Genomic DNA, 22631 nt, shown 5'->3' with positions numbered 1-22631 from the left:
TGCCACACATCTTATTAGCTCATTGCACAAAGCCACAGTGGCTGCGTAACAAAAGAACGGCCTGGTAAGTTCTGTCTAAAATCATATCACAACTTTAGTGTCACCAGGAAGCCAGCTCGTTGCCGTCGCCTACTTTAAAACAAAAAAAAACGACAAGATGTGCTTCCTGAAAGAGGGGAGAGGTGGAAAAGGCCCATCCTGCCTTTGGAATCAGCGCCACCCCACAAGAGCCGCCACCACTGGACTTTCTGCACCGACAGCAAAACTTCCCTGCGAGAAGAGCGTGTGCCAACTCAAACACAGCTCGTATTCCTCTTTGTGGACGGTGGCCGCCCGTGTGGGCCCGCGATGTGCTTCCTGAGGGCTCGCTGCAGCTGGAGCGCTTTGAATAAAGGTAACGCTAAATGTCATCGCTACTGTAAACTTGTTTGGCTGCTCTTGTCAGCAGGACACGTCCAAATCAAAGCAGAGAGTGCCCCCCTCGAAAACACAGCACATTGTTTTGCCCTCCCAGCAAAAAAAACAACAACCCAAAAAATGAAGCTTCCTATGAGTCACAAAGACACAAGCAAGAGGGCAACCACTGTTCCCGGATCTTGCCAAACAAAATGTCAAGAGACCGGGATTTCCATTCAGCTCTGGGACGTTGAAATACGAGCGATTGGAAAACTATTACAGTCACATTTTATTGTTGAGCGCCTGACACAGGAGAGGAAACCAGAACAATCAAGCAGAGTGCTATTTTTTTTCCGCTGGATTTAGTAACACTAATTAGTTTTGCTCTCATAAAGCCAACCTGAAAAACGACCAATTAGAAAGTGAAAATGAGACATGCAGACGAAACAAGAGCTTGTCATTTCCAATCTTCGAGTCCCTTATGTACAACTTTACTGTGGGATGACTTTCACTCATACGCTCCGACGGAAAATGACTGGCAGGGTGCCTGCTCTAGTCAATGTCACACACAAACCAATTTGTTAATGGCACTATACGCACCAAATAGCTTCGTTAAAAGGAAAGCGTTCGAAATCTATACGGCCGCATCAAAGCCAGGCCGAGCAGCTTGTCCGTGCAGATTTCAGCAGCACCGGTCCATAGAGAGGAAAGCGTCCGCCGGGCTGACCGCAGCACCAGCTGGTTCCAGCTAAGGAGAAGACCAAGCAGAGCCAAGCAGCTTGCCTCTCACAGGTGCTTTATTTATACGAATGCCCGACCGCCCGCCCGCCGCTCGGCAGTAATTCTCCCGCATGCCTTGCAATGTCACACCGCCGACGACGCAGGTTATGTTCTGAGTAAATTTCACGACTACTTATGCAATTTGCTCGTCGAGTCACAAGTGGAACCCGCCAAAAGCTGGTGCGCCTTTGCCAAGATGTGAAGATGCCAACGGCAGTAAACAAGAAGAGAAAATGAACAACTGTCCAATTAAACGCAACAAGATCTATACTGTTGATTTCAAAACAAAACAAAGGTCAAAATTTCACTTAAAAACTACAGACACCGTGTTATTTGTTACTTTCAATTTACCGAGCCTATGTTTAATTATGATTTAACCGATAAATTAGAGCTGTCAGAGTGAACCGATTAATCGACAAAATTTGGCCTTTAAAAATACACCAGTGGGGAGTCAAAATGTCAAAAAAGCTCAACCCTGCCACCACTGAAATCTAAAACCACAATAATGTGGGGCGAAGAAAAATAGCAAACTTTCTGTGTGTTGGTTAAACCTGTGACTGGCAATAAAATGTTAAAAAGAAGCAACTCTTGCTTTTTGACAAATCGTCACCCATAAAATATCTTCTAAATCATGAACCATATTTTCCTGATGACGAGGATTGTCGGTTCATCCTCTCAATTAGAAATAAACAGAAAATTTGCTGCCCTGTGTATGCCCCAATAAACAGAAGTGAGTGTTTAATCACAGTCAAACGGAAGACAGATAGGCTGTCCAGGCAGGACACAGCTCCTGGGCTAAGATGCGGCGAAAAAAGGTGGGGGCTCCGATTTGAAACCCGTGCCTTTTACCGAGAACAATTCTCAGATGCCAGGTCACTGCCAACGTCCTTGCAGCCAATGGCAGAGAGGCCAGCAAGTTCACATTAGCTGCAGTGTCGAACTGCACCGAACATCTGCTCATGAATGAGAGCGCTGCCCACCAGCTCAGCGAGTTGAGGCCCGCTGATAAAAAATTCAACATTCTCCTTCCTGGCACGCTTGTTTTGGACTATTCTCCTGAGCCCGCTGAAATATATTAAGAGAATTTCAGCACAGAACGGCGTATCTGAGAGAACAGCTGGCACTGAAAAGGGATCTCCTGCTCAACCAGAGCTCGGGGACTCTACGCTAGAGCTGCCTTCTCCAACACGCTTTGTCCTTGACTATGAATAAATATATATCTCAAATTTGGTCAAATGCCCATCTCTGTTTTGTGCTTGGTTATTAAAGGGAAACAAAATACACTTGGCTTGAACGAGCCTGTAAGGAACTGACTACTCACAGCCTGCACAAGAATAAATGATGACCAAACGCAGTGATTTCACTTCTGTCTTTTGAAAAAAAAAAAAGAAATGCTAACAGATTTCTTTGTCAGCACAGAAACAGAGTTATTATTGTTTAGGATTTTTCTTTTGGAGTTAGCTTGGGATTTCGTTTAGCAACTTGAAATGCGTTGGATAGTTTGGATTTGGATTTACACAGATGAGTTAGTTGCCACCTGATGTTATTTGAGCAGAATGGTATGGTATGTTTTTTTTTAATGATTCCCAAACCACCATTTTTCATTTATTTTATTTTTTTACATTTATTACGTACTGAGCATTTCAAAGGAGACGATTCTCAGTAATGGTGTGGAAGCTTCCCAGCATGCCTTTTAACCTTTTAGTTTTTCACTCTCTCCGCAGGAAGATGTCCACAGGATATGCTTTATTAAGATCCCGCCGACATGAAGAGCTCCTGTGACTTATTGGTGCATTACAGCCTAAAAGGCAACGTTATTTAGACTGATAAGAGGCTAATATATAGTTGAAGTGGAATTACACAGAAGTTATCTTCAGCCTGACGAACATGACCACAACCCCTGATGTTGTTTAGATCAATAAAGCCCATTAAAGTGGAGACCTCAAACACAGATAAGGCTCTGCAACCACAACATAAAAGTGTTGTCCGAATTTCACTGCAAAGAATACAAAAGCTAAAAAATATATATATATATTTTTGCAGGCCAGAAAAACAAAGATTTTTGATGAATTAATGAATATACTGGACAAACTATTTATGGAAAATATTAAATATTTCTGTCCATTTATATATATATACTAACAAAGTTGTTACATTTTCCCATTGGAGTTATAAAATGTGTTGAGATAGCTATATGTCGTGTATAAAAATTATATTTGAAGTTTTGTGAGTTCAGAGAGAGGTGTTAAAGTTCTCCACAACAAAGCACAGGAAACAGCTCGACATCATCACTACATGCAAAATGACATGTCTGAGTACACCATGTCTTCTTCACAAAAAGACTCAACATCTGCAGATATTAGCTAAAATATTAATCCATGTACAAATTTTTCATTGGTGTGCATTTTCAACAAGCAACAACAAGTAACTCATAAAACTGGTTTCAAAAAAGAAATGACTAACTACTCACGCCGTTCCCCCAAAGGGCAAATGGCTTCACGGCACACCATAAAGGAATCCTAAGAATACAAATGATGGCAATATACAAAACAATTTGAGAAAGTAAAACGTGACGTGCCTGGGAGCTTGTAAAATGCACAACTGTGACCATTAAATAAATGCATCGATAAAAATATACAGTATTTATATTGAAGGCCTCTGTGGAGAGAAGGCCTGCATAGTGAACTTCTGAAACATCAACGTAATGCACTGATTGGAGCAAAACCACCTTATAAACCAAATTCACTATTGGAGTCATAAATTCAAACATGCATGTTTGGTTAAATTCAAAACGCTGTTCAATTATACTACCACAATGGAAGTGTTTGAAAAAAACAATCGGAACAAAATATCAACTTGAACGTGGTGATGTCTCCTACTGCATTCTGAACTCAATGATTCCCTGACGGACGGACACGTGCGTCCGTTTTACAATTTGGACTTGAACAGATGTGCTTTTTATGTGGCAGTTGAAATGGCCCCGTCCACACAGATGAGGCCGTAAGGCAGACCATAAAGCCTGCTGCTGAAACTTGGAAAAGATTGTCAACATGGCAGAAAAGGAGAAAAGCTCCACGTGGTTTGTTTTCAATGAGCAGGCCCGTATCATTCAATGATTTTTGGTGATACGGTTCTTTGGAAATGTTCCAAACATCTCTAATGACAGTAAGGCAATTAAATGTCATGACATTGCAGTTTTTATTTTGATTTTGATTTATCGTAGGAAGTTCTCAATACACATTATCGCTCCCAAATAAAATTCTTTCTCTTTGGCGCTTCATTTTGTTCCGGTGACTTGTGGTGACATTAGTGCCAGTCCTGGGCCGGGCAGGCAGGAAGGCAATTTGAGTAAGTCTCGTCCTGGCTGCGTCCAGACCTTGACAGTTACACAATACGGAGGGGCAAAGCCCCCCCTCTCTCCACTAGAACACATTCCCCCATTCATAATCAAACCTGCAAGGGTGGAGATGAGAAAGATAAGATGAGCTTTGGAGCTTGGATGTTTGTTTTGTTTTGTTTCTTGGGGAGGGGTGGGTGTCGGGGGGGGCATCCTGCGTAAAACCGCATCCTGAACAAGCATCACTGAGCCTCACTGTAAATAAATACTCTCTCCTCTGCCGAGCTTCCGTTAACTGTCACCACCTTGGCTCTGAATCACCTTCAAGTCCAAACAGGAAAATGCAGGAGATGGCAGACGGAGGTTGATGTTGGACTTGGACCGACTGTACATATTGAGTCTCCATCTCTTGTGGGTGCCGGGCTTAGTGAGCCGTGCTCTCCGAGGCTGTAAAATGTGTGCCAAGTTATGCCATCTTGATCCGCCGCTTAAAGGCGCTGTTCTTTTTGCCTGAGGAGTCTCGCTGGTCAGATGCATTACTAAAAGGGCAGCATCTCACTGAGCTCATCTGAACCTGCCCAAGGGGCGCGTGAGTCTGCGTGACTCTGGCCGTGTTTACGCCTAATCCAAAAGAGCCCCGATTGTTGTTCTTTTCCTGTGCAAAGGCAACGATAAGAAAAAAAAAAAGGGGCCAAATGCTTCGCCCGCTTCACGGCTCTTTTACGCACAAGTGGTTAACCACAGAAATTATACAATTAAAACAATTTTCTGCATCTATCAGTCAGACTGATCTAATAAGCCATTCAAATGACACTAATGGAGTAAGCCGCTCTCTCTATCCTTCCCCGAGCAAAGTATTTTCCCCTATATGACAATGAAGGCAAAGCCTCTGCATCAGTGGAAAACAAAGAGAGCCAAGAGGAATAGAGTTACAGTGCAAGCCTTTAGCAGGATGTTGGTGAGCAACTATGCACATTTGAGACGGGGCATCATCTGGGTACTTGTTCAAAATCCATCCCAGGCAGCAAAAGCGCGGCCATTTAACATTCGAATATTTTCATTGTCACAAAATACCAACAAAGCTGCAAAACGGATGACAAAACCTGGCTCGACTACCATGGACTGCAGACACACAAGGGTGTGGACCGAGTGGGAAGAAACGAGACATGCCCAAACCTTGACCTGGATATCCTGCATCTCTGTCCACCCAGTGTTGACAAGAAAGACTCCTACACAAGTTCAAGGGAAGTGCTTTCACAGTCGACGTGTCCTTTTCAACTCGCTCTTCCAAGCAAAATGGCAGAAGAGCTTTTTGTCTTTATGATCTATAACTATCCATTAGATACAAGTCCTCCTATAGCCTCTATATTGTAGATAGTCAATCCAAGGGGGGAGTGCCGGTGCCCACAAGTAAGTGCCCCATCAGCAGCTAGAGAAAAGCTGCCTTTTATGGTAACAGATCACAGACTCAAGCCATTGACCACAGAGCCCACAAATGAGGCGTTAAGTGTCATGGCGGGGCAAGCGCGCAAAAGGAGCAGAAAGATATGACCCTCTTCTCATCCATGCGTGAATCTCTCCGACGTTGCTTTCTCACTTGAACGGGCTCCTCACTGGGAAACGTTGTCAAAACATGCTCAAGTGGAACACAAATCTATTGCCTAAAAAGATCAGGAGCGATGTGTTAGCCTCTCGTTCAAAGGTCATCTATGAAAGTTGATTTTGTGGAGAGATTTGGAAGACTCAAAAAAAACACGCTGACGTGGAGACAGTGGGAACAGCAAACGCCCTGCTGTGTTGGATTTATGGTCCGGCCAACATGCACCCCTGCTGATGGGAGGGGAGCAGTCCCATATTTAATTGCAGATTACATGACTTTGCACAAGTGTCGCATTCTCTCCTGATCAGCGGTTACAGTAACCACTGGCGGCATGTAGCCACATACAGAACGCGTTCACAAGTCATATGGCAGGAACAAGAGGAACATATCCTCGTATTATACGAATAACTGGAAAGGCACTTGCGGGAACGGAAATATTTGTTCAAAGAAACGTCTGCTAATGACTGAAAGCACTACTTTGTGTCTTTACAGTTGGTCAGCGGAGAATAAATACGCACGTCTGTAATTCTCCGCACTGAACCAACTCGTGGCAAGCAGCTGAATCTAAGTTATCGTAACTAAGGGAGGTCCAAGACGGTCTTAGTCATTGCGTAACACCTCAAAATCCGACAAACCGACTTTTATTAACAAACACAGTCCCACAGATCAAAGATAATATAATTGGCAAAGGTGGATAATATAATAATAAATTTCAGTAATATGTATAAACCAAGAGGTTTATTGAAAATAATGGCAAAACTATTTAAATATAAATTAATATAAAATAAATATCAGTAATTAGTCAAATGGAAAGAAGAAAGAGTGGGCTAGATTTTACGTACCCAAATCACGCCTGCTGAATTTCCAGGAACGCCATTCCACCAATCAGAATTGAGTTTGATGTCTTAGACCAAGAACACTGGCACATCTAAAATAGAGAGAGGGAGAGAAAGAGAGAGAGAGAGAGAGAGAGAGAGAGAAAAAAAGGAGGGAAGGAAGCGACACAACAATTACAAACAGGAAGTAAAAAAGGTGTGCGTGTGTGGGGGGGAACCCCTACAGTCGTTGACTGAGCCAAGAAATGACATTAAAAGGGGCGAATGTGATTTTTTTGGTTACCAAATTTGACACATTATGACACATTGATTCCTGGCCTACATGCATAATTTTTTGTGTCATATCGGAACTAACATATCAAAGCAATTTTGGCCACAAGGCTTGTGTCTTGAAGCACAGATTGACTGATTCATTGCTCATCTTAAAACAACGGAATGCCACAAACTGACTCATATCATTTTTGTGTGCGTGTGATGTGGACCACACATTATTTTGCATACAGTTGTGTGTGTTCAAATGTTGACTCAAATGTCACTTGACAGGACTGTACTTTTTCAGATGACTACTGAAGATCATTGGAAAATACATTGCATTTGAATACAGTACAAATAAACACGCAAATATGGTCAGCTGTCAAATATTAATTTCAAAGCATGCAAACACGTGTCTTGGTTTTAACAGGCAGCTTTACAAGTAGACAAATAACAAAGCAACCAATGTCCAATGTCCCAACTCTCCATAATTCACCAGAGGAATTCAAGCATCTCCACTTGTAGCTGTGTTTCCACAGCCTGTCCACATTCTTGGGCTTGCTATTGGCCCAAGATAACACCCGTCTGATTACTCGCTGGCATGCTTGTCATTATTTCCAAAAATATGTTGATCCCGACAGGCGGCCATACCGTGTGGATTTGTGGCTACACAACTGTATTTACATGTCCATGAAACAAGCATGTCCTTTGTTTGTGAGGTCCTGTCACCTTGGATCAATAGTAAAGCGGACTTTGCAAAGAGGTGAAACATTTTTTGTTTTGAAAACAAACCGAAACATCAGCTGCTGTGACTCGAAGGCATGGAAGGGCACCGACCGGGCGTTGCTCGGGATCAATAGCTTGACCTGTTAAGTAACGCCACTCTCAGTAACGCATCCAATAAGTGTTGATCTTTGGGAACACCCCGAGCTGACCCGCGGTGCTGGGAACAATTACAAGAGAGTGGTCTTTCTGGGCCGGTGCCCACTTGACCCGGTGGGGTAAAGACACGACAGAAATCCACATGATTTAAACTCCTCCCCAAGACGTGCTGACAAGGTTAGCGGGTCAAAGCAGACATTAACAGGTCAGTGTGTGGCCCACTTGGGAACAATTACTCCTAGTCACAGCTAAGTGGACACTTGATTGAACACGATCGAGGCAGGACACACTTCCCACAGATAACAATTCCCCGAGCCATTTAGGATAAAAAGCCCTTGTGATACAGCCTTTATGGGCAAAATTCATCTTCCTTTTCCCTTTTAAAAGAATGTGTGATCGAGAGCCATTCTCCAAAGAGATGACTCAAAGCATTTCCATTTTGCAGCAATAGCGGGAGCTGCTTATAACACCGAAACAATTACAAGGTGACGGTGAAAAAAACCAAACGCTATGAGCTGCTCCAATTAAATCTTCAACCCTAACCCGAACCCTACTTTTGGATGAATCGCTGGTAGCTAAAGTCCAACACGAATGGCAGCAACAAAATAGAAAATGACATGAAAGGAAAGCATTTTGCCCCCTTCTCCCTAATGTGAACATTTGTTGTAACTGGTGAAAAAAAGTAGCATGTTTATGAGGGTGTGTGCATTTTTGCAACCATGCTATCAAACGGCTGTAAGTGATGGCTTGGTTTCCCTACATTCCTACATATTGGTTTGGGCAATTTACAAAATGCACATTTATGATTTTACATTTACTTATACTTCTCCATAAAGTGAAATATTTCAAAACAAAATAAACTCTAACCATAGTGGTTTGGGAATGGCACCCCACCTTATTTACAACTCTGAGAGCAAAAACAAAGTGCCTCTAAGGAGCTCCGGCGTTAAGAGGCAAACAATGTCTGAAACTCTACTGGGAAAGCAAGCTAGCAAATAAACAACAGGCAGAGTATAAACAAGGTCTACACCTCTTTTGGAGGGGGGAATTGGGAAAGCAAGAGATAGTGTCTCTGAGAAATCTACCGAGATTGTTTGGACATGAAACCGAGAGACAAAATAAATCAGATGGCACCGCTATCTTGCCACTTCTCAGGTCAACTGAATCATGAAGGGTCAGGGAAGATACCGTCATCCTCCGTGAAGAGCTCACACACACACACAACCACAACAAGTATGACTTCATAGTAGTAAACCCAGGAGGCCAAAATGGATTTCATTATTCAAGCACCTTGGCATAAGGAAATAATCAGTTTTCATTTAGGTCATTCTCAGTGAAGGAGTAACATTCGTTCAATTGTCACTTAATGATTCAGTTCTGTTCTGGAAGACGCCGTTAATGCTCGGGGAAAAAAAAAAAAGGTGCAACAATAAAAGCAGCCTTGTGTTTGATGCTCATATTGGACACCATAATAGTAAACAATGACATTGTGTGTGAGACAATGGGCCAATTAGCAATCTCCCCGTCTGCCATCAAGCAGCATGCTAGATTATAATAAGAACCTGCAAACTTTTATCTGTGCTGCGCTCTCATCTGCCTGCTAGCACCTCAGCGCTGCACAGCACTGCATCTTGGGTAATTACGACCTTCCAATTACGGCCCGGCTTGTAAATATATATCAAATAAACAAGCAACAACCAGTCAATTAAGGAGCTCCCTTTCGGAACAGCGGCTCACGTTGATGTTTTATGCAGTGATAGCGGCGGTAACAGTGATCACACAACTCTGGAGTGAACTTTTTTTTAAAGTGTTGTTGGAATGCACCTCAAATTGCGAAACGGAAGACAAGCACACTTCTGACACTCACTGGTTTGATCTTCAAAGACAAGAGAAGAGTAATAAAAACAGCAGCAACAGCCTGTCAACAACATTAACATCGCTCGGCTCATCCCTCTTCCAGCCACAGAGTTGCCGACTCAAATTTGAACACGCTGATGGTTTTAGAACATAGCGAGTAGCCGGCTTAGCCAGAGTGATGCATCCAGAAGACGGGATGAAAGAAATCCAACTTTCCAACCAGCAATGGCAACGGAACGACCCTGACTTGTTGGGTTTCCTGTAAGCCAAGCGGGTAGACAGACAAGACAACTTTAAAACCGACTGCCATTTCATTTTATGAGGCTTTGTTGATGTCTACGTTAACTGGGAATTAATACTCGTCAGGTTCTCTATTTTTCCAATGATTTATTAGTCATTTATTCAACATATAGACCACAGGTGTCAAACTCAAGGCTCGGGGGCCAGATACGGCCCGCCACATCATTTTATGTGGCCCGCGAAGACAAATTGTGCATCAAATTCGTGTCATTACTAGAATGGCAAATTGTCTTCACTCTTAATATCTTTTTTTTAAAATATTTGACCAATTTTTACTGAGTTTGACACCCCTGCTATAGACTGATTACTGAATAAGCAACGATAAACAGTTTTTTTCTTAAAAAAAAATGTGCAAGCTTTATTTCAGTGAGTCGGTTGACTTGGCACACATTTGTTTTGCTTATTGTTTGTTTGATTGGACCTTCCCACATCACACTTGCATTCTACACATGCATAATTGAAAGCCAGAGCCGACAGCTGACGGGTGCTAAGGTTTCGCTTGAAAGCGGTGCACAGCTTCCAGCATACGAGTGGATGCAAATATTTCAAGCCTTACCCATCATTCTACACAGACTATGAACATTCATATGCATTTATTAGTGAATGGTTTACAGATGTCGGCAATAGACAATCTACGTTTGACTCCATCGGACTGAATGTCAGATATCCAGGTCAAACACAAAGGCCAGAGAATTTACAGAAAAACAAGTTTCTTTCAAAAGTTGGATGCCATTTTTTGAAGGTCCGTTTCTGCATAAGTGAGCAGGCACACTGACCCCAGTGGCTGTTCAAATAGTGTATGCCCCCCCCCTCCCTCCCTCCCTCAGGCAGCTCATGACAACAGCCCAGCAGCAGCACTATTTGATCTCTGATGTTTTCCTTAATCTGGGTTGTCAAGGTTCGCCTGTTGGAGTGTATTTACTTTCCTTCTTCTATCAAAAAGTATTTTTCCCTCCTCTCTCAGACAATGACTAATCCAAAGACGAAGGAGGAGGGAGCACTGCCATAAACCGTCTTAAAGCGGCAGTTTCTCTTTAACATACTTTGAAGTGATTTCAGAAACAAGTGGGGGACAAAACTAAATAAGGGGGGTGCGGGTGCAATGGTAATGGTAATAATCTGTCAAAGTGATGAGTGCACAAAATCTATACACGGCTGAACAAATCAAATTCCTGAAAAGTTAAAGCCAAGTTTATTGTCGATTGGTAATGCACTTGCTAAAAAAGATATTTTAAAACACACAAAATGCTTTAAGTAAAGTAGTTCTGAATTGCAGTTAGAAAGTAATAAAAAAAATGCGTTTGACAAAATATTTGGCAATTATGAATTAATCAAGTGGTCAGCATCTTCTGCATTTAGAAATAAAAACAAAGTAGCAAAGTTAAACTTTATTCATACTAAACACACTAAATGCTAAACGGAGGTAAATTATCAAAAAATATGCCTAGATATATGAAGTGACAGTTTTTAATTAATTATGCAGTGCCTGAATAAGAATAGCAAATAAAAGCCGAACAACTCTATACAGTATAAGATACCAAAAATAAATCTTTACATGCTTACTATTAAAACCCCGAAACTTTCTAAATATGTGCCAGTTGTAGTGTCTTGACTTTGAGAGACAGTAAACACGTGGACAAAAGCTGCTGCTGCTGCGGCTGCTACTTTGCTCTTCCTGCAAAAAAAATCACTGCAAATCTTCTGTTGCATGAGCTACAAGATGTCATTTTATCCAAAGATGGTCGTCAATGGGACGTCATGACGTAACTAACTGCATGCACACAGTTTACCTTGCTTGCAAAAATACCCTAAGACATTGCCATCCTATGAAGTTCGCCAAAACTTTCAAAACACCGCAAGAACACAACGTTGGTGAAGTTTTAAAACACTTGATTGACTACACGCCACACCGACATAATAATCCTACGAGTTTGTATTTACTACAGGTGAGTGCGTGTGCGTGCGTGTGCGTGTGTGTGTTATTTGTCCATTTCGTTCTGCAAACTTCTCGGCGACAGCCATGTGCAAAAGAAATGTCTGTGCGCATGCACTTGTGCGCGCCGAAGCACAAGGCATCGTGATAGGACACAACAAAGATTAAATGTTAACATGGTTAGCGCGATAATAGAAACTTACCATGATCCGAGTGGCTTTAGGGCTGCTATTGACGCACGCGGATGAACACAACTTGTTAGGCTGCACGCCAGCTTGTGTACGGAGACAGCGTGCGATACAAATCGCACCGTAAACACCAACAAGATTACTCCGCCAGCCTTTTTTGGTAACGGTGGCGGGGGCACTATCTAACTTCACACCTAACTTAGCGTATCGGTCGCTGAAGCAAGCACATAGTTTGTCGTCCAGGTAGATGAAAAATACTCGTGCTCCTTCCTGGCTGTTGTTATAAGATATAAAAAGACAAAGAAACGGTGCAAGAAGCGCCGATTTAGATGTTGTTGTTTTGATGTTCCAGGTCCATGACGTCATATCCACCTGCTGCGTAAACAAGATTCATTTGCATTGCAACGGCCACAATACTATTCAGAGGAAAAGAGCGCTAAGAAGCAATAAGTAGCTTCTTTCCAGGGGGGGATGGATGTAATGATATGCATTTTAGCAGAAGGTGCGGTTGGGGGGTGGGGGGGGCGTCAGGAAAAAGTATGTCTATTAATTATAACACAGAGGCAATGAACTACATATTATTTTTAAAATACCAATAATGTTTCTTTTTCATTTCAGCCATTTCAAATACTTTTATAATAGACTTTGACATACTACCAAATAGGTTGGGAGGAGTTTAAAGCTTCCTGATTGTAAAGATGAAGTACATCAGGCTAAATGGGTCAGGTGCATGCAGTATTTTCATTGGTTAGTGTCCATTATTTGCTTAGTTTTTAAATGATCAAGAAAGACTGGTTATTGGCAAATTTATTTGGGAGTTTTTGCTTTGCCTTGGGCATGACTGATGTTACAGCGGGTGTATTTTGCTTGACTCAGAAAGAAATTACTAGGGCAGTTTAACAGTCCAGTTAACACTAATTGTAAAGCAACATTGATTTGATTTCACGAGAAACTACTTTAAGTCGCTTTTTGTCCTTGATCAAGGTCTGAGAAGCACAGCCCTTTTCATTATGGAAGACATTACAAGTGTACATCTTTTTTATGCTGCAGCTGAGACCTGCTGCTGCTGTTGCAGTGTGTTTCTTAGTAGACAGCGCCACCCTTTGGTTGTAGGCGGCAGCCCATTTTTTTCAAACATGAATTTAGTACATCCTGTATATGTTCATGACAATTTACCTGTTTATCTAAAATTGCCTGAACAAGCGTTTTGGTAAAATAACATGAAGAAATAAGCAAAAAAAATAAATATTATGCTATTGAACTTTTAGACTTTACTGACCAACATTAGTTTACCCCAATTGGATTCTTCCACTATTTGCTGATGATGGTTGTGAATAAATTTTTCAGCATATTTGTATTTCAATGCACACTTTTTTAAAATGCATTTCCTTAAAATGGGTGTAGTTGTCTTTTTGAAAAAAATATAAACTACGGTTTCATTGCTTGGGTTCTGAACATGATTGGTTGGCTTGATTTAAACAATTTAGATGTGCACTGTTATATAAAGTCAATCTTGCACGTAGACTCGCTAATACAAGGTCAACAAGGCCAGCTCCCAACATGCTTGTTGGCCTCCATTTATTAGCCTGTTTCCTCCCGTGTCACCATGCCGCTGCGCTGTGTGGATTAAGGGCCCGTCTTGATTGGGCGCAGTTGTAAATTAATTGAGGATCACTATCAGTTACGTGATAGCCTCTCTAACGCAAGCATGCAGACAACAAGTAATTAGCATTCTGTTAATTAGGTAATTAGGCTAATGAATAGGAGCCGCTATGAATTCTGAAAGAGTTCCAATGGCTCACGCACACGCACAGATTTTCTCTCACTGTGGCGGGGACAGAAACATTCAACATGAAATAAAAGCCAAGGAGAAATTCTGATAGCTTGTGAGGAATTTTAAAGTAGCATGTTGTATTCATGATGTTGCGATTTTAATTATATTGCTATACTCAAAACAAATACTGCAATGTTAATTTTGTATAGTAGTGTGAAATGCCTCGCCATGAGGTGGACAAAATGGGGTATGGACAAAAGACATACTAAGATTTATTGGTACTGGAAACAAGTACTGACAAGTACTGACAAGTACAAATCAATGCCGGCAAATGTGCAATTTGTGTTTAACATATCAAATGATCCATTTGTGAAAGTGAAGTTCTACTTTTCCCACTCAGCATTCAAAGAGTTTGCCAAATGTGCTGCGGTAGGTTGGAACATTCAAAGAGACATTTCAGCGTTGAAAATCTATATGACGGCTGCGTATGGCTTTCCAAGTGAGGGCCACTTGTGAGCGGACTGACTCATTCAAGCGTTACCCCCGATTTTAACATTTCACATCCAACTGATGAAGACACAAGAACTCATTTTCGTCATTTGCGATTACGTTTGTAAACTGCTTTGGTAGCTAACAGCATTCTTAAACATTGTACGAGTGGATAAAGGCAAACATTTGTTGAACGTAGACGAGAAAATAGCAGCTAACTTTATACAAGGAAACGACTGTACGAGCTGTGAGACAGTGAAATGACAAAAACTGTGAAAAATCAGTCAATGTTTCGATGTACATTCTTTCAACGGTCCAAATAAAACAAGGCATCGGTTATTTGATCGCTACAAAAATATATTGATAACACCTTTGATTCTCTTGTGGACAGTGTCATTCAGTCAAGGCAGGTGCAGTTCTGATAAAAATAATAATAATAATAATCATAGAAAATAAGCGTACACTATCTAATGTCTTGAACGGCCTCCTTCAAAGGCATGATGTTCCATGTGAGCTGTAAAATGAAAAATAATTCAAAAATCACAATGAAAGTCCGACAACATTTAAAGACTAAAACGCATACTCACGTTTATAAAAAACTGCTTTAAAAGATATATCCGGGAGAAGCTCGTTGATTTTTCCCAAGATGGTCGCTTCGTTAGCAAGAGAGGCGTCTTTATTCCAAACTTGTACGACATCCTCTCGATCTCTGACACTTACGCTGACGCCAACAACCTCGTCATCTGAAGGTGGGAAAAACAAAAAGAACAAACAGACAGTCAACGGAACTAAATCATCAACGTCAGTCTTATCATTTGAAAAAGTAGAGCTCGCCACCTGAGGCACAATAATCAACAAACTGTTCCCCGATGATGGCAAGTAACAATTCTTTCCAAACTGCAGACTGAAACGAGAAAAAGAAGCAAGTGAGAACTTGACTCGAGTCCGTCCATTCAATGGCATCCACATTTTGGCCAACTGGCAAGTGCTCTAACGTTTCCTTTGCGATTGCTCAATGTGGCATCTTTTGCAGCAAACACCTACCGTGCCTTCTTTGGGTACTTTCATCTTCCACACACCTCCTTTTGCATTGCTCTCCTCTTCCCTGATGGAGGTCAAAGAAAAACAAAATGTGAGCAGACATATTTGATCTTGGAAGGAATAAAAACTACTTATAGAATATTGGTCTTGGTCTATTCACATCAGTGAAGTGCTGTGCAGGTGTACTTATTATAGTGTCCACTGACTGTTGGGACAACAATTACGGGTAATTACTAGCTTAAGTCAAAAACAAGCTTAAGTCAAGTATGAATAAAGACATACCAGAGTGGCCTCCGTTCTCCCCGCATGAGGTGATAGCTACACCTCAAAGGAAGGGCCGTGACTGGTGGGATGTTATTGTAGACGCTCCAGAATAGCTGCCGACAACAACAACAAAAAGCACGTTTGGCAAGGTCTTTCTTTTAATAATGTGTTGATACTCATGCATACCTGAACACTTGTCACTGTGTAGATCTTCTTCAGATTGGATTCGCATTCTGCTGCCGTTGTGCCTGGCAATGACCTAGATGAAGGTATTAAGCAACCACCGTGTCATATTTGCTGTGCATTTTCCTCAACCTGCAAGTCTATGCGTGCTATTCTCAAAAGTATTTTCCAACATAACTGGACCTGCAATTGTTTTTTTTCTTTACGGTAAATTATCTAATCCAAGACATGGCTTCAAACTGATTACAGAATAAAGTGGATTTGGCCAAAATGATGTACGACTGTTCTAGACATCATTCTTTAATTCAAATGACCTGGATACATTTCAGATGCGTGGATCGTGTGGAAAACTGACAAAGACCTTTTCGAGTTCGTATTCCTATCACAATCACTAAATGACAGAACTTCCGATTTTCGGTTTTGGTGATCATGACGGCGTCTTCGTGTCTAGACTACCGTTAGAGAGAAAATAGGACAACTCAAATAACATTTGCTTGCGGAGGCCTGCTCGAGAGCTGCAGCCTTCACCAATATTTCAGCCGTGCCCTTCCAGGAAAGCGAAACTTTTCATGACGATGCGATCATCTCACTACCTGTCCAGCCAAAAGGTCCAAGGTGAGTGCAACGGCAGCGTTGAGTTGTCTTCTCCGGCTCGGTGTTTCTTTGTGATATTCTCCAACTCTTCCTCGTCGATATCGATGCTGTTTTCGGACGGAGCGCTCAAAGATCCTCTATCCATTTGCAGGTCCGCCTTACCCGCAGAAAGCGCCATGAGAGCGTCTCAAAAATGTATGTGAAGGCAAACTGTTTTAAATCGCCTTATTATCAAAACACCGCTTTGGTTGCGTCTGCTGCTCCAGAAACGCTCTTTCCGCACTCCGACAATGACGTCATTGCGTCGCTGTGCCAGACGTAACAGTCGCTCGGTTGCGGAGAGCACAAAAAAGTGCGAAGATGCTTTACTCGAAGAGATTTTTGTCTGCTTAACCTGTGTGCTATTGACAAACGTGCTTACATCTTGTAGTCGGGTAAAATACATGGATGACACTGCGGCGTCATAAAAACTGTGCAATACATGGATGACACTGCGGCGTCATAAAAACTGTGCAAATGCGCCGTGCCAACAAGAGTCGCATTATGTGCGGAGTTGATAAAATGTTGAATATTAATTCTGGTGAGTTGAGCATCTTCGTGATTTTTGTATCTTTGGTTACCTCTGGGCCACTTTTTGGACAGCTGCTTTTTCTTTACAACAGTCCGTCAGGTAGCTCTCACAAGTAGCAACAAGTCAAGTCAGACTTATGATAAGTCACAAGCAATTAAGTCACAAACAAGAGTGATTAACGTGCATTGCATTGTGTACTTTCTACTACATGTCACGTTGGGCGACCCCATCCCGCTCCTGCATCCCACAGCACCTCTGGTCTGCAGCAATGTGGATGACTTGCTCAAGCTGGACCAAACCCCATCACCTCCTTCCTCTCCATCAAGGAGTTCCGGATACGCTTCAGATGCTGCTTGCCTTGTTGCCTAGCAACGTACATGCCAATGGAACCATTCTGTGGCATTTGAACTGACGCGAAGACACCCAACGCCCAATAAAAGAATGACCATCCCCAAAATGCCACGACTTTTGTCATGTTTTTTTTTAAACCTGTCCAAAATGCATTGCACATTGTAAATTCGTGCTTAGTTTTATTTTCCATTAAGGGTGGGTTTCATTTGAAAATGCACAGTCCCGCATTGGGATCAAAATACAAATGTTCTTTTCTTTATTCTTTCTTTATATAAGGCCTATTGTAGTATTCATTATTTTTTACCCTAAGTATTTCAAGCATTTTTATTAACTCATATTGGAAATGCAACCCTTGTTCATGCAAATGGACAAAATAAATCAAATCAGTCAAAGGGAAGAATTTGCATCTGCCATGTAAATCAAGGCTAAATCACAACATACTTCCTAATTCCTTGATATGAAACACAGGAACAAAACATTCGGATATTCAGCCGGAGTGGAGATTTGAACCCTCAACCTGAGAAGTGTGAGGTAGACGTATCAAATATATATCCCTCATTGTTATTGATATTTGAAGGAATACATGAACAGCGGCAAATCATTTGCAATCATTGCCCGATCAGATGTAGTCCTGATCTCTTTGATATGACGGGAGACATTTGGATTGTCCCTCGTCCAGAGTGATGCACGACAAGTTGGGTAGACACGGGCAAGTGTGATGGAGTCTTTTGCCAATGAAAGGAACCTGCGGGGCAAAAGAATACACAAATGACTTTGTGTACAACAGTTTCATGCTCGCTAGAGGAAACTCGGTCTCGAGATGGTCTCACATCGTGGCTCATGGGGTGACAGTCATCTCCTTCCGTTCCCATCAGCGTACACATTCGCAGGCTGTGAAACCACAAACTCACAGCGCAGCACATTCCTCCTCCACACTGGGAGTCCTTCTCACATGCCTAAACACACACACAGATGTGATTTATTTATTCAACAATTTAATACCAATAAAAATATTTGTGCATTCTAAATGGAATTCAACTGGTGACACATTTAAATACTTCAAATCTGATCCTGATTTCTTCTATTATTATTTTTTGGGTTGTCCAGACATAAATGAGTTCAAGCATACATTTCGATGGAGCAGTTTGTTTTGACTCACCCCTGTGATGACGACCGAAGACCCGAGAGACACCCAGAGCAGGAAGAAGAGCTGTAGAAAGAAAGATTTCATGATGGAGAGGTGTCTCAGTGCCCTTCAAGGTAGCAACTCAATCAAGCTGACAAGACGAGTCCGACTTTGCCCCACGTGCATGTGTGACTGGTGAAAGAGAGAAGCCACCTTTATAAACCCGACCCGCCATTCAGAATCATTGTGACTCACTCACATCAGCATAGCTTTTCAGAAGCAAAATAAATAAATATATAAAAACAATACCTTCATGTCTTTTTCCCTCTTGAGCTTCCGCAGCATGAACTCTTGATCCACCTGATAATTTTTTTTCCCCTCACTCAGAGTTACCTTTTCACATTCCAAGGCCGAAGCTTTCATGGCATCCTTTCACATCCACTTGAAGCGCATTCCCAATGAGCGTACCTTCATTTTCAATCAATGAATGTCGGCTGTTTTTTTGCCGCTTGTTCAGAGAGGAATGCGGCTCTCAAAATACCTAGAGGCCCATTCCTTCATGTTTAGGTTGAACAAAGGAGGAATTAATCAATATTTACAATCATCAAATTGACAAAAAATTGCATTAAACTACCCACGCTGCCAATACCAGCAAGGTTTTGTGTATTTTCATGCAACATGTCACAATGTCTTCCATCACAAGCAGTGTACAAGGTCACAGCTAATGCAGTCTTTCTTTCTCTTTCCCTATTCACTCCTCACCCCACCAGTCAGTTGACATATATACATTTTGAGTAGGACGACTGTATAGGCCCTCAAGACCAAATCAGTTTTCATTTCAAAAAGTCTATTCTTGTACTAAAAAATAAAATGAGATACTGCCATAACATTTTCGGATACACTGAAAGTCCCAAATACAAAATCAAGGACAGGTCAGATCTGTTTCCACTTTAGCACAGTAAAAAAAAATCTATCTTCTTTCAAAAGATGCAATGAATTGGTCCAGCTTTGGAGAGCTTTAAGTTCAAGTGGCGCAAATTGTTATCATCATATTGACAAAACTCTTCCCGTTGCCTGTTGATTGCTAGTTGTAAATCCATCTATCCATTTTCTGCGCCTTAAATCCAGTTCAGGGCTATCGGCGAGCTGCCGTCGATCCCAGCGGAGGAAAAAACATGACAAAGTCCACAGAGAAAAGGTCAAAGCTTTGAGTAAATATCAAAGTTGTTGATGTCCCTACAGTAACTCACTGGTAAATATGGAATGGTCTATATAAGCAGTTTCCATGGTTACCAAAATTTCAGTATGACCTTCTTTTAAACTGCACTCCAGCACTTACCAAACATAGAACAAAATGAAGCAATCAGAACTGCCAACTGAACTCAGCTTTACTTTCTTTTTTCTTTTTTCCTCCATGTATGCGGGATAAATGGCAACCTAATTTGAAATTAAGTTTACGACATCTTTTTGAAACGTCACACGTAACTGACTGCAAATTAGCCACAAGCAAACAAAGTGACAGAAGTGATGATCCAATTTGACGACGAGCAGATCCAGATGACTGAAAATCAAAGACACAAATCTCTTGTGCATTCAAGAGAAGTAATTTTTAGCCATACCAAAAGTAGTCTCGACTCATTTGTGAGGACACAAAAAAAGAATATTTTGAGGCATTCAAAGTCATCGTCTGATTTCCTTTGCTTTACTTGACGTGAGCGGAGCTAATAGTCAATCCATTCTGACCTCACGACCCTGATTTTGCATTCTGTCAATTCAAAACACACTTAACACCAATCGAAATATAACAAACAAAAATACTATGGTTTTCTCAAACTCTCAATTCATAATTGATGCTCAATTCACAGTTAAAGCTAAAGGGGTTACATCATCCTTTCCTTCATCATGGTATTTCATCGCCATCGTCTCATCACCAGTATCTTACATCATCTTTGCTAATAAATTTCTTTTTTAAATTGAACTCTTCCTCTTTTCTTACTTCATGTACTTAATGATCATTATAATCAATAGTTCTAATTTATTAACTTAACAATAGGTTAACTTCAAAGCTGCAAGCTTCAATATTTTTTTTAAACTCCTTAATCATTAATAGGAATAATTTAATTTGCAATATGAGGGTAAGAGGCTGTCTGTTTTTTTATGTTTTCCTGTCGAGGGTGTCTAGAGAGGCCACTGTCTGTGATGGTGTGAGATTAGCAGCAGCAGTGACACATCACCACATGGTGTCACCTCTGATCACATTTAAGCATCTTCTTCTCCACTTCTGACATCTCACTTCAAGACCTAATAAACTGAGGCCGGGGAGAGTCATATCAAGTTTCATTGCTAAAGGAAATAGCTGTCTCCATCTACATTACTGGCTTGATTTATTTCAGGGCCCTGCGCAGCGCTTGCTCCAAAAAAAAAAAAAAAAAAGACTATACAACCAGAAGATGGTGCAATTGGACTGAAAATGTGAGACTGTTTCCTCAACAGTTATGTGACAAGCCAAGGAGGCTGCAAACGTTTCAGTTGAGTCAACAGGAAAAACAATAAAGAAATACAAAAAGGAAATGAAGAAAATGCAAATTTGAAAACAGTAGAATATGCTGCTTGAATTAAATAATTTATGGATGTTACATCTTGTGTATTTTCTATAAGAAGGAGAGCAGAACGGTGCAAAAAAGTATGTTTGCATACAGTACTACAGTGATCCCTCGCTACTTCGCGTTTCGTTTATCGCGGCTTCACTACATCGCGGATCTTTTTTTCAAAAAAAAAAAAACATTTAAAAGTCAAAATAAAACTTATAAATTGAGGAAACGTGTCTAACCTTTAGGACAATGTAGTATTGCTCCAAATGTTTGTTTACATTCCTTTAGAAGTCTGTTTTCACGTGTTTGCACGATCGCGAATTATATTTCCGCTAGCCTGCCCAGTACTTCTTATTGGTGACCGTACTTCGCGGATTTCACTTATCGCGGTTTTTGGAACCAATTATCCGCTTAGCCATAATCACTTTGTGTATCGCGCTCGCGGGCCAGTGTGGAAGGATGCAGCCACCTTAACGTTAGTTAATCCAGGGCTCAGCTTGCGTCTCCGACATTCCAATTTGAGGCCATTTGTTTGCTCGAGCTTCGTAACTGATAATGCATTGCTGCAACATTCCATTCAGTGGTTATATCAGTCTCAGCCCTAAATCTCCTCTCCCTGCAACAACAACAACAACAAAAACTGGTGTCATACACGCACGCATTAACAAGTAGCAGCGAGCACATAAATGATTCACCGGCTGGCTGACTCGGAAGATCCCATGGTGCTCTGCAGGAGGGACGCTCCATATGCAGCACCACAAGTGCCACTTGGCGACAGCACGCCACGCCACGCTGCTCGCGCTCCATCCTTGTAGTCTAGCCTGCTACTGATGTTGGAATGGACTGGAACACCCAATATGCCCCCCCCATCCCAACCTTATGAATCCAGACACCCAAAGCCCGAAGCAAGACGACGCACTGCATCTCCTCTCAACATCTTATTATGCTCCCCGCCGCAGAGAAGCTTTTCCCCGCAACTCGTAAGACTCGCTCAGCAGCCAAAGCACAATCACACCAGTGCACAGCAAGCCCTCACTTGTGGATTTAATATCACAGCAGAAGCACCGTTATTTTGCCTCCACATCCCCTCAGGTTTCCAATCCCCCCCCCCCTCTTTGCCTTTGTTATCTTCATTATCAGGCGGTGTTGAGCGTGGCACAGCTGTAGCAGCTGCAGATGCTTCACTGCGCCGCTCTTCATCTGTGACGATCGCACAATCAGAAAAACTTGCAAAGACAAACAACAGCAGTGAGATCTCACCAGACATTTTACAGGCAGATGAAATC

At 41.7% G+C, this 22631-nt stretch overlaps 3 protein-coding genes and 1 long non-coding RNA gene across 8 annotated transcripts in view; 1 reads left to right on the top strand and 3 right to left on the bottom strand.

Annotated features, from left to right (window-relative positions):
- The window catches only part of foxp1b (forkhead box P1b), an 84950-nt gene extending 72204 nt beyond the window's left edge, over positions 1-12746 (bottom strand). For 2 of the 5 annotated variants that reach the window (XM_049733762.2, XM_049733763.2), the window contains exons 1-2: positions 12377-12734; positions 6956-7041 (exon numbers count right to left, since the gene is read on the bottom strand). The gene's annotated coding sequence lies outside the window, so the exon portion shown is untranslated. Of the gene's footprint in view, positions 1-6955; positions 7042-12376 lie in introns of all 5 variants that reach the window. The other 3 variants (XM_049733765.2, XM_049733764.2, XM_049733761.2) reach the window with 3 other exon arrangements.
- A 1643-nt stretch (positions 12747-14389) lies between these two features.
- Positions 14390-17022, bottom strand: LOC125977364 (eukaryotic translation initiation factor 4E type 3). The gene is made up of 7 exons (XM_049733782.1): positions 16706-17022; positions 16116-16188; positions 15948-16042; positions 15669-15729; positions 15462-15528; positions 15212-15367; positions 14390-15138 (listed from the first exon to the last, which is right to left on the bottom strand). The coding sequence occupies exons 1-7, from the start codon at positions 16882-16884 to the stop codon at positions 15092-15094; spliced, it is 678 nt and encodes a 225-aa protein (XP_049589739.1). The 5' UTR covers positions 16885-17022; the 3' UTR covers positions 14390-15091.
- On the top strand, positions 16184-17739 carry LOC137840761 (uncharacterized). Its single transcript, XR_011087770.1, has 2 exons — positions 16184-16727; positions 17528-17739. It is a non-coding gene; the product is annotated as an uncharacterized lncRNA (long non-coding RNA).
- A 63-nt stretch (positions 17740-17802) lies between these two features.
- Positions 17803-20456, bottom strand: prok2 (prokineticin 2). The gene is made up of 3 exons (XM_049733784.2): positions 18788-20456; positions 18459-18584; positions 17803-18373 (listed from the first exon to the last, which is right to left on the bottom strand). The coding sequence occupies exons 1-3, from the start codon at positions 18857-18859 to the stop codon at positions 18248-18250; spliced, it is 324 nt and encodes a 107-aa protein (XP_049589741.1). The 5' UTR covers positions 18860-20456; the 3' UTR covers positions 17803-18247.
- Positions 20457-22631: the final 2175 nt, after the last annotated feature.

Source organism: Syngnathus scovelli, chromosome 11 (genome assembly GCF_024217435.2).
Source record: "Syngnathus scovelli strain Florida chromosome 11, RoL_Ssco_1.2, whole genome shotgun sequence".
In the NCBI taxonomy this organism is placed as follows: Eukaryota; Metazoa; Chordata; class Actinopteri; order Syngnathiformes; family Syngnathidae; genus Syngnathus; species Syngnathus scovelli.
The sequence above is the reverse complement of the archived record's forward strand: the minus strand, read 5'-3'. Positions and strand labels throughout refer to the sequence as shown.